The following is a 12,468-nucleotide window of genomic DNA, read 5'->3' as shown; positions in this document are numbered from 1 at the left end:
CGCTGTGGACACTCTTTTCGCGATCGGGTTCCCCACCCCCTGCCCCGCCCCCTCCTCCTCCTCCTCAGGCCGGATCCCCGAACCCCCGCCGGCCACCTCTGAACTGCATTCGGCCTGAAGTCACTCGGAGACCCCTCACCTCCCTCACACACGCTGGGCCTGGTCCCCAGCCTGGGACTCTTGCCACCCAACTACAGGCCCCTTAGCAGCTGCAGGAAGCCGGTTTCTTCCCCCTCTTACCCCTTCCCCCCCCCCACCCCACCCCACCCTTCTCCTCCCCTCCCCATCCCCCTCCCCACCCCTCCCTCAGCCCGTCTGTCTGCATTCACCCAGGGGGAAGGAACAACAACATGTCCGGAAGCCCCGAGAAGAGCCTGACCGCCCAGGAGCTGAAGGAGCAAGGGAATCGCCTGTTCCTCAGCAGAAAGTACCAGGAAGCTGCGGCCTCCTACAGCAAGGCCATCGTGAGTATCTCAGCCAGGGTCAGAGGGAGAGGTCATAGAGCAAAAATAAGCTCAGCTTCAGACACACTGCCCAGAGCACATGCGGTGCCCGTCATTCATTGTGCTTTGTCATTCCTGCTTTATAGTATTTGAATGTCAAACGCCAGAATAAAAGGGTTCATCTGACTTGTTTAGCATCAGCGATCGTGTTCAGGCTCTGGATGTTTCCATAGACAGTCCACCAGTTTGTTCTTCTGCCATATTCAGTGCAGCTGTAACCTAATCTTGATAGTCCAAAATCCAGCATGTATAGCATTTATTCTATGCATATGTACACATAGGGAAATATATATGCCATAAATTACAACACACCTGATCCAAAGTGGATGCCAATCTAAAGATATGTTTATGAACTTGTTGCATAATTGGGGAGGCGGGTGGATTTGCGGGGGCGGGGGCGGGGGGGGGGGGGGGTGTGGGGGGCAATGTGATAGACGGCTGTGTGTTTTGGAAAACTTCTGAATTGTGCATATTGATCATAAGTTTCCTAAGATTTGTTCTTAGTTGTTGATAATGTCATCAAAATCATTAATGGATCACACTGTTGTAACAGGCTTAAAAATTCCTTGTTCCACTCAGGCATTTTAATACAGTAATATTGGGATAAGATACAAAGATAGGTATGAAAGCAAGTGTGCAAAGAGACATGGATTAATTGAGTGTGGAAAAATGAGAGATTGTCCACTTTGGGAGGAATGGAAAAGCAGAATATTATTTAAATGGATAGAGACTGCAGAATGCTGCAGTACAGAGGGACCTTGGTGTCCTTGTACATGAATTACAAAAAGTTAGCATGCAGGCACAGGAAATAATTAGGAAGGCAAATGGAATGTTGGACTTTATTGCAAGGGGGTAGAGTATAAAATGTCTTACTACAACTGTTGGTGAGACCACAATTAAGTACTGTGTATTATTTTGGTCTCCTTATTTAAGGAGGGAAATACTTGCATTGGAAGCAGTTAATTAAGTTGATTCTTGGGATGAAGGAATTGCCTTATGAGGAAAGATTGAGCAGGTTGGACTTATACTGAATGGAGTTTAGGAAAATGAAAGATGATCTTATTGAAACTATAAGTTTCTGAGGGGGCTTGACAGGGTCGATGCTGAGAAGATGTTTCTCCTTGTGGGGGAATCTAGAACTAGGGAGCACAGTTTAAGAATCAGGTGTCTCCCATTCAAGCAGGAGATGAAGAATTTCTGTCAGGGTCGTTAACCTTTGGAATTCTCTACCCCAGAGAGCAGTGGAGGCTGGGTCATTGAATATATTCAAGGCTGAGTTAAAAAGATTTTTGATAGACAAAGGAGTTAAGGGTTATGGGGAACAGACAGGAAAGCGAAGTTGAGGCCATGTTCAGATCAACCATGATCTTACTGAATGGCAGAGCAAGCTTGAAGGGCTGAATGGCCTACTCTGGCTCCTTTTTCTTATGTTGTTATGTGATCCACTACAGTACACTGCCATTGTGCTGCTGCAAAGACTGAAGCAGGGTTTTAGTCTATATTTTATTAACTGGCCAGTTGTACGTGTGCACCTATGGGTGTGTGTCTGCGTGTGAGTGCGAGCGCGCGTGTGAGTGTGAGCGCGCGCATGTGTATGTGCACATGTGGGCGTGTGTGTGTGTGTGCGCACAAGTGTGTTTAGATGTGTGCATGTACATGTGCGTGCTGAGGTGTCAGCTGTGGCTCAGTTCATAGCACCCTCGCCTTTGAATCAGAAGGTTGTGGGTTCATGTCCCACTCCCGGAAACCAAGAACTGTGAATGTACTCGAAAGAGTTACATGCGATCTGTTGATAACTCGTAAGAGTTACATGTGCGTGCTGTGGCTGTGCGCTTGTGCATGTTTGTGTGTGCACTTGCACATGTACGTGTGTGTGTGCGAATGCACCTGTACCTATGCATGTGCACACTTGAGTGTGTGTGTGGCACACACCAATGTATGCGTGTGTGCATGCGTGAGTGCACACATATGGGTGTGTAAGCACAAATGCACACGTGAAGCTATGTTTTAAATCACAGTAATAATGTAAAAGAGGAATGATTCATCCACATGTAACTTAGAATCTGGGCCTTTGTTACAGTGATGCATGTTAATCAGTTGAATCAGTATTTGACAGAATGCCAAAAGACTGCGTGCAGTCTTAAAGCTATACACTTAATGGGCACAGTGCATTGAAGTTCTTGACAAGTCTTTCAGACTATAAGGACTTTAGATGCCAATTGTGCATGGTAGCATTTTTTACAAACAGTGCATGGCCTTTTCACCCGAACCAAAGTTCACAAGATTTGTTGATGAAAACACTGCCTCTTTATTTCTGGATACAAGCTAATGATTCATTTTTTTTCTTATTATAACAGATAGAATTGATCCTCATTATTCTTTGTTGACTATTTTTCATGGTGCAGTGCCCTCTCCTCTTCCCGATTTAGTTTAAGTTTAAAGACCCTCTGTGATGTCTCAATTCTTTCTTTGAAGTGTTGGACATTTTCCTGGTCTTGCTTTCCCCACAGTGTTCCAATATCACTATGTTTCAATGTACAGAATTTGAGCAGTTTTTTTTTTAAAGATTTATTTAACGCCCTCATCTCTCCAGAAATTACTGTCACAACTTTTCACTATGTTTTAAAAATATTCCTCTTGCCCTCTTGGATTTTAAACTATTTATATATTTTACTGCCCATAGGAATCTGTGGAATAGGATTAGATGGATATGAATGTGCTGCTACCATTTGCCTAGGAACAGGAATAAGACATTCAACCCTTTGACCCTCACCTCTCAAAAGTTCTAAACTCAAACTTGACAAAGGAGTCAAATGATATAGGGGGCAGATAGGAAAGTAGAGTTGAGGCCACAATCAAATCAGTCATGATCTTATCGAATGGCGGAGCAGGCTCGAGAGGCTGAATGGCATACCCATGGAATCATAGGAAGTTTACCGCACAGAAAGAGGCCAAAAACCGAGCCACCCAGCCTAATCCCACTTTGCAGCATGTGGTCCGTAGACCTGCAGGTTATGGCACTTGAGGCGCATATCCAGAGAACTTTTAAATGAGTGGAAGGTTTCTACCTCTCCTACTCTTACAGGCAGTGAGTTCCAGACCTCCTACAATCCTCTGGGTGAAAAACATTTTCCTCATCTCCCCTCTAATCTTTCTACCAATCACTTTAAATCTATGCCCCCTGGTCACTGACCTCTCTGCTAAAGTAAATAAGCCCTTTCCATCCACCCTGTCCAGGGCCCTGACAATTTTGTACATCTCAATCAAATCTCCCCATAACCTCTTCTATTCCAAGGAGAACAACACCAGCCTATCCAGTCTTTCCTCATAGCAATTTTCCTGTTCTGGCAACATCCTTGTAAATCTCCTCTGTACTCTCTCTAACGCAATTACATCCTTTTTGTAATGAGATGGCCAGAACTGCACACAGTACTCAGATTGTAGCTGAACTAATGTTTTATATAATTCCCTAACTCCTGCTCCAAATTCGTATTTTCAAATGAATGCAAACCAAATTTATGCAATCTACCCCACGGTTTTACCTGTAGCCTCATTCTGGTGAACCTGCAGTGTATTGCCCCCATGGCCAGTCGACCTTCCTTGAAATGCTGTGCCCAAGACTGAACGCTGAAGCATCATTTGCTTTCCCATTCCTTGAGGTAAAACTCAGCGTTCCAGAATCCTTTCTAATTGCTTTTTGTACCTGAGCACTGGATTTTTGCTGATTTGTGTAAATGGAAACCTAAATCCCTTCGCTCTCCACAGCTCTGAGTCTCACCATTAACAAAATATTCATTAGTCATTTGGTGATACAGAACTTGAGTATTGCTGAAAGAAGAGACATACGACCAAAGCTTTTCGTCTTGCACTCATCAGGACAATTCGCAAGACATTACCAACAGTAAAGTGGAACTGCATGAGAAGAGAATGCTGATTGGTTGGCAAGTGGACTTTGATTGGTGGAGGCCATGGAGAATGCAGCATGGAACAGTTAACTGCCCAGCTTTGCTCAAACTCAAACTGAGCAAGTCGACCCTGGCAGGCATTACCCTGGGGTATGAACCAAGGAATGACTGTTCCCCAAGCTTTTGTTTCATTGAAAAAGGCACAACGTGTGGACATGTTCCTCCTGTCTGAATGGGGCAGGCCCCTGCTTGTGAATATATGTGGCTTCTAGCATGTGCAAGTGAGCCATGCTGTGAGCCCCACTGACAATCTTAAATTGGTTTTCAGTGTAATTGCTGCACAATCAAGATTGTTTAGCAAGTGTTGTCCAATCGCAGAATCACATCTAACGTTGGACACTTTGTTTTAATTCTGATATTCTGATTTTGGATGACTTCACAATCCCTCACATTGATCTCCATCTGCCATCGTTTTAACCACCCAATCTGTTTATGTCCCTTTGTCTTCGAACATAATGTTGTCCCACAGGTTTTCTCAATTCTATATTTTATGAATGTTTTTAGAAAGCTATTTTCACAGCCTATTTTAATTAGATTGTACCTTTAAGCCTAACCCAATTTATGGCCTAAACTTGGCAGCAAATACTGTGTGAACGTACCAGAATCTCTTTGCCGGGGGAGGAACAGAAATTTGATGTACTTTCATAAGATGTCTTGGTAATTCTGCTCTGGTGTGAGCCTAGGCTGTATGATCTGTATCTAAATAGATAACATACAGTCTGTCAACTTTTAGAGCACATGTGGATCTTTACATTGTTGTTCAGTCGCATCTTATTTGTATAATCTAGGTATGGAGGTGAGGTGGTCTTCCCTAGGCTGTCTCATCAGTGCTCCCAAACTGTGTGCATTCAATGATTTGTCATGGAGCCAGTCTAAGGTTCTATCTCCCTAGCTCACTGGCACTATAAATATAAATATTTTTTAAAATCGGCAGGTCAGGAAGGAACTGAAGCGGAGAGAGTGCCCCTGTTGCTGGTGGAGATCGGTAAGGCTGCATCCTACCACTGATGAAATATTACTAAATATTAAGAGGATATAAGAGTGGAAAGTCACAGACAGAAACGCAATATATGGTATGAAAATATACAGCAAGATTTTGAGCCTGTGCACTTCCTGTTTATCCTAGCTGTGATGTTTTTAACGCAGTATGCCAAATCTTCAGGAGGGACATGGAGAGGCTCACACAAAGATGTGGGTGGTATGAAGGGTCAGCCTTCATATTTACAGTGGCGCAGGATGAAAATGAATACAACCATTATGTTTACATTGTTCACTTGGCCAATAATAAACTATTGATTATGGAATTATCACACTTGTTAGCAGAACTTGTACAACCTGTTGGATCCATGTTCCATATCAGGCAACTTGCTGTATAGTAACTGTATAGTCACTCCTCCATCATCCCCTACTCCTCAACCCCCACTTATGGCACATCCCCATGCCCACGCAGAAGATGCAACACCTGCCCCTTCACTTCCTCTCTCCTCACCGTCCAAGGGCCCAAACACTCCTTTCAAGTGAAGCAGCATTTCACTTGCATTTCCCCTAACTTAGTCTACTGCATTCGTTGCTCCCAATGCGGTCTCCTCTGCATTGGAGAGACCAAACGCAAACTGGGCGACCGTTTTGCGGAACACCTGTGGTCTGTCCGCAAGAAAGACCCAAACCTCCCTGTCGCTTGCCATTTTAACACTCCACCCTGTTCTCTTGCCAACATGTCTGTCCTTGGCTTGCTGCATTGTTCCAGTGAAGCCCAACGCAAACTGGAGGAACAGCACCTCATCTTCCGACTAGGCACTTTACAGCCCTCTGGGCTGAATATTGAATTCAACAACTTTAGATCTTAAACTCCCCCTCCCCCCATCCCCACCCCGTTTTTTTTCCCCCCCCACCCGCTTTTTTTTCAATAATTTATATAGATTCTTCTTTCCCCACCTATTTCCATTATTTTTAAATCTAAAACTAAAACCTTTAGTCTTTCCACCCCACCCCCACTAGAGCTGTACTTTGAATATCCTGTTTTCCATTCTTAATTAGCACTTTTCTCAGACAAAGACCACCACCTTCAACACCTCTTTGACCCTTTTGTCTGTGACATCTTTTGATTATCTGCTCACACCACACCCTCAATGTGTCTCTTCCCCCCCCCGCCACCCACCTTAAACCAATTTATATTTCTCCCTTGTTGAAACTATGCTGCAGTTCTGCCGAAGGGCCATGAAGGCTCGAAACGTTAACTGATTTCTTCTCCGCCGATGCTGCCAGACTTGCTGAGTTTTTCCAGGTAATTCTGTTTTTGCTGTATAGTATCCTTGGTGATTCCTTTCACAGGTAGTACCTGCATCACCAATAGCACTGATATCAAATGCCAATGCTGGGTTGCATGATGATTATAGCCTGTATTGTTTGAAAATCAGAAACAACATACAATATCAAAACATACCTTGGTTGGCCAATACCAACTCCAGTAAGAAGATTTTCTATAATATTTTTATTAGCCCATTCTGTTGTATTGAATGTACCTGATAACATTCAATAAATTACCTTAATTTTATTAGGCAAGGATATTAAGGGTTACAGAACCAAGTTGGGTAGATGGAGTTAAGATACGGATCAGCCATGATCTAATTGAATGGCAGACAGGACTTCAGGGGTTGAATGGCCTCCTCCCCTTCCTATGCTCTTAATAAAAGGGAAGAGAAATCTAGAGGGAGGATATTGGAAACATCTTTAGTTTGTTTTATTTTCATTTGTCAATTTTTGTCTTTGATATGGGGATCCCCGAGTATGATCTCCCTTCTTGCAAGGTTACACCCTTGACATCAGACAGTCCAGCCATTAATATGGTTCACTAGGGTGTGGTGGCTTAGGAGAGTCTCTCAGATTGCTTTAAAGGCACATCTCCTCTCCATTTCATTTGCAGCGGAGCTGCTCTGTTATTCATGGGGAACGTCTCCCAAAACTTAACATCATCAGGGTGACACAACTCCAGGATCACTGCATCAATGATTAAACAAAAATATCGAGCATCAGGAAGGAACATTATTTTCCAGTATATAAAGAGAAAGTACTTTGGGCAAGATGCCCTTCAACTTTCCCTGCCATTTACATTTCTAAAGCCGTGCAAGGTTTAAAATAATTTCTGATCATTTTGGTTTAAAATAGATTTTAGGAAGCTAACCCACCTTTATTAGAAGCAGTATAACTATGACAGTACTAGGCAGAAGCAGTTAGAGAACACAGACAGATAGATGAATCAAATGTAGGTTAAGTCATGCATGTGAATATATCAGATATTGCTGCATTTAACATCAGCTGCTCTTATTTATTAGGTGATTACCTGATGTAAGCAGTTGTGTCCTTTGAGCAAAAGCCAGATGTGCCAGGTATAGCAGCTGGTCTCCTTTTTCGGCATAACCGCCTGCTTACTGCCATGAACTGGATCCAGTGCCGAAGATCTCCATGTGATAGTGCTCTTTTTTAAAAACTCTACTCCCAGGTGTCTATTATTAATGTCATAGTAATAGCGTTCAGTAATTAGTTGGCAGATACCCTGGTTTTTTTTAATGAAAGCCTTATATAAATAGTAAAATTTGCTGAAAAAAGTTGTAAAGTGCACTACTTGCGTGTAATAACATGAATGGAAAGTAAGTATACCAAGTCGATGCCCTGCAGTGTTTTATGTGGGGAATCACGGGGTGCCAATCAAGCTGACTGCTTTGTCGCTGAGTCTCGTCGGAGCTGCACTTGCCCAGGCAGGTGGAGAGTGTTGCAGCATAAACCTGACTTGTGCCTTGAAAGTATTAAGGCAATGAAGATAATGTGGCCACAACTCCGAAATAATGCTGCAATCTGTCCCTGCTGATGGATTATATAAGATTTAAAAGAAACTTGGTTCCATTTCTTATCAAGTACCCTTGAAATGTGTCAGCATTTGAGTAGCCTTGCTGATGGTGATTACATATTGAATGAACTATGTTTAGTGAATGATTAGTAATCACGCAAAGATTGTTTGATGCCATATCCTAATGGACTTCACCCAGTTCTAGGTTTCCTGAATGACAGTTTCTGGTGTTTACTATTACACTGGGACTGGTCCTCACTGTATGGTGTGTTCTGTAGAGCTGTCACTTCCTTTAATAGTTAACATTGGTTTGAGTTCGGTTGTCATGTTCTCCTTTTTTACGAGGAAATGTTGATTTAAAGAAAAAACATTCCTGGTGCCTTACATGACTAAAATATATAAATACTTCGCTATTTTGAACTACTTGAGCTGAGATTTTACTGCATAAAATTCTATCTGTTGTTCCTTCCTACATCAGCTTAAAGGAGATTGAAATTTGGCACAAACGTTATTCCAAATATGACTTTAATACGCAGATTTTTATAAAGTAGCTGTATTGGTGGCAAATATAAGAATAACTTTGTCTTTAATTTATGATTAGTGTGCTAAACAGGAAATTGTTACTGTGGTGAGGGGCAGGAGGCGAGAAGATGTCTTAATGGTGGCGTCAGGCTCTACCGCTTCAACTTCTTTTAAATTAAAATTTTGGGGAATTTGGAGGTGGTTTCACATGATGAGCATGGTTAGCTATGAATACCTTCGAATATGCAATTTGTTATTGGGACTTACTAGTTTTAGGCTGGCTTTATGCTGGTGGATGTTGTAAACTTGGACTGACCCCCCAGTAGAAGTTTTCACACCTGGGGTCATACAATGATGCAGCACAAAAGTGCTTGTAGGGGCTGTTTGGTACAACTATCCAATTATTCCACCATTCCTGTTTCCCCGTAGACCTGTAATTTTTTCCAGCTATTTTTTTCAATGTTTTGAATGTTGCTGTTGAGTCTGCCAGGGAGGGGGACGGAGTCGGTGGCTAAAGACAGTTTGCGTTAGAATCGCAGTACCGGATGTTAGGCAAACAGTGAGACAATATAGAGACAGTGGAGTGGTTGAGAGTTGGTGTTGAGGTAGTGCTGGGGATTGCCAGTGTACATGTGGAAAGTGGCATTGTGTTTTCGGATGATGTCTCCAAGGAGCAACATATAGATGAGAAATAGAAGGGTCCAAGGGTAGATCTCTGGGGGACACCAGAGGTAACATTGCAGGAGCAGGAAGAGAAGTGAAGCCATTACAGGTGATTCCCTGGCTACAACTGGTTACATAAAGGAATGGAATCAGACGAATGCAGTTTCACCCAGCTGGACAACTGTGGAGAGGCGTTCGAGGAGGATGGAATGGTCAACCATGCCAAAGACTGTAGACAGGCCGGGAGGGACGAGAAGTGATAGTTCACCTTTGTCCCAGTCACCTAGAAGGTCATTTATGACTTTAAAGTCACTATATAAATGCCAGTTGTTGATCTTGGTGGGCCAGGTGTGCAGTTTCCTTTCCTGACTATTGGGATTACTGTTATCGGGTATGGTCTCAGATATTTGCGGATCCACTAAAATGCTAAAGCGAAAAACGAATGTAGAATTGTCCCAGTGACAACATAAGTTGGAACTGTGGGCTGTGGGATTCATTTGAAGCTCTCGATATCAAATAATGGATGTTCAACACTATCTGGTCCCAGTCTGTACCTGCCGACCTGTTCTATAGCATAAATGATTGAGAAGGGTTCACTGAGAGGCACCAGTGAGTGTATATGTATCTCCCTTTACAACACACAAGATTGGGTGACCATTCAGTGGAAAACACCTTTTCTACTAGAGCTTCAACTATATTTTTTTTCAGGCATTCCAGGCTGTATCATGCAAAAGCAAAATACTGCGGATGCTGAAAATCTGAAATAAAAACAAAAAAATGCTGGAAAAATTCAGCAGGCCAGGCAGCACCTGTGCAGAGAGAAACCGAGTTTAACATTTCCGATCTGTCTCAGATGCTGCCTGACCTGCTGAGTAATTTCAGGTTGTGTCGTGTCTGGTGCCTGGTGGTTGTAGTCTTCAGTCCTCGGATTGACTTCTGCGTTCAGAAACCTGTCATTGGGAAGAATCTGATGTAAACTCATTCCCACTAGCTACATAGAAGTTCTTGCTCTTGGACTTTCAAATGTAGATAAAGCATGTGACTGAATATATATAAACTACACCTGGAATGCAGGTTATCTGCCTATTTCCTGATGTCCTGACTTTTCTTACACATCTTGCAGCAGTTGGGCGCTTTGAGAGATTGTCTTTACCAAATTTGCAATACAGTGAAGAGCCATTATCATTGGATGACTGGGTCAAACTCCTGAGATATATCCAAAGATTCATTGGGTCCTTTGAAATGGGTAAGAGAATGCATTCTTGACAGAAAGCTCTGGGTGGAAATTAAGGCTTTCACTCATAAGTCACGCAGGAAGTAATTCTTTAGCCTAGGAGAAAGAGAAATGGCTTTTTATCCATCCCTTTTCTCATTCCTTTCCCAAAGCAAAAATCCAGAGTAAGTGTACTGAAGTGGGACTCGATGCACCTGATTTGGAGAGGCTCCACTCTATGTTGTAAGACACTACTTTGTCGGTCATTGAAAACTCCCAACATTTTCCTGTGCTTTAATTTTTTAAAACAATATTCTTATACTCTTGCCATTGCCTTAAAAAGCAGAATGAGAAACAATTTATTACAGAAAAATCAATCTCAGCAGTTAACAAATGTGCAAGCTCCAAAAGACATTGCATTCTTCCTGATTAAGATTTCAAGGGAATTCACTGTCTTCTAATATAATATTGTCCTGAGTGCAGCACTGATTTATTTGCGTTAGCACTGTTTAGTTTGCTGATTAAAGCTGCAACTTTCCAGTTTACCTCTTTACTCTCATGATATTTACTTCCATCTCTTTGGCTTTGTTTTTCAGAACCGTAACCCATCTGTGGCTGTGTACTACACTAATCGTGCGCTGTGTTATGTAAAGATGCAACAGTTTGATAAGGCAGTGGCAGACTGTAAACATGCCCTCGAGTTAGACAGCCAGTCTGTTAAAGCCCACTTCTTCCTGGGACAGTGCCTACTGGAAATGGAGAATTATGATGAAGCTATCGGCAACCTGCAACGAGGTGAGGGGTCCTGCTTTTCGTCTTCATAGCCAATCAGTGCAGAAGTGTTTACTGAAATGCGTCAATAGGAATGGCAAGCGATCTTATCGCTGTAGGCCTACAGATAAGAGTTGCTAGCAATTGCGAACTCTGCATGAGAACAATTATGGGTGCAGATTGTAACACTGTATAGAGCTGGTCATATGTGTCTTTGATTACTGACTTAACAATTTCATTGCTTTAAACTTTTTAAGGAAACTTTCTAATCGTTTAAGTGCTGTTAAGCAATGACCTTAAAAAGTGGTGACTGTTTAGTTCCCTGATATCTCTCCACAAGTTTAAGAATATATCTGTGCTCCCTTAAATTAATTGGACTTCCACTGTCCCACTCAGGTATTTTATAGAAGTACATTGGATTTTTTTTGTAACTATTCCCACTGTGAACTTAATCAAAGTGAGATTTTCACCGGATAAGTGTAATCAGTTAGCTGTGCTCAAAAGTGTATGAACACCCAGTGTTGTGGAGTCAAGCGCTTTCTCTCACTTTTTTACACCAATATCCAGCATTTTCAAGATCTGGTGTAGCACAGGCCAGATGCAGTGTAGAGCTCCTTGTGTCTCGCCAATGTGCTGACCCTCTCAATCCAGGTGCACCGCCATGGCAATTTCTATACTAACCATCGCTAGGTGTCCCTGAACAACACTACCAGATGTGTGCAATTTTGCATTATAGTTAGATGATTAATGGAGCCAAGTTGAGAGTGCTTTCAAATAATTTCATAAAAAACCTAATAGCTACGCTCCAAGGGGAGAGACATTTGTCCCATCAGATAGATAGATGAAGGTAGGAGAGGAATGAAGATTCACTGTGGTCACTCCTCAGGACCACTGACAAGTTATTTCATCAGGTCCTTTTGCACTGTGAAGACCAGTTCCAAAAACATGTCACTCAGCAATGTGACCAAGTCAAATATTGATGCTTAA

At 42.5% G+C, this 12,468-nt stretch overlaps 1 protein-coding gene across 3 annotated transcripts in view; it reads left to right on the top strand.

The window, feature by feature from the left end:
• Positions 1 to 39: 39 nt before the first annotated feature.
• The window catches only part of stub1 (STIP1 homology and U-Box containing protein 1), a 28,326-nt gene continuing 15,897 nt past the window's right edge, over positions 40 to 12,468 (top strand). Inside the window, exons 1-3 of one of the 3 annotated variants that reach the window (XM_078559061.1) lie at positions 40 to 464; positions 5,403 to 5,453; positions 11,307 to 11,505. In XM_078559061.1, the coding sequence (XP_078415187.1) occupies positions 351 to 464; positions 5,403 to 5,453; positions 11,307 to 11,505 (364 nt within the window). In that variant the 5' untranslated portion in view covers positions 40 to 350. The remainder of the gene's footprint in view (positions 465 to 5,402; positions 5,454 to 11,306; positions 11,506 to 12,468) is intronic. The other 2 variants (XM_078559063.1, XM_078559062.1) reach the window with 2 other exon arrangements.

Source organism: Cetorhinus maximus, chromosome 15, assembly GCF_964194155.1.
Source record: "Cetorhinus maximus chromosome 15, sCetMax3.hap1.1, whole genome shotgun sequence".
Classification (NCBI taxonomy): domain Eukaryota; kingdom Metazoa; phylum Chordata; class Chondrichthyes; order Lamniformes; family Cetorhinidae; genus Cetorhinus; species Cetorhinus maximus.
Note: the sequence above shows the minus strand (reverse complement) of the source record. Positions and strands in the feature narration are given on the sequence as shown.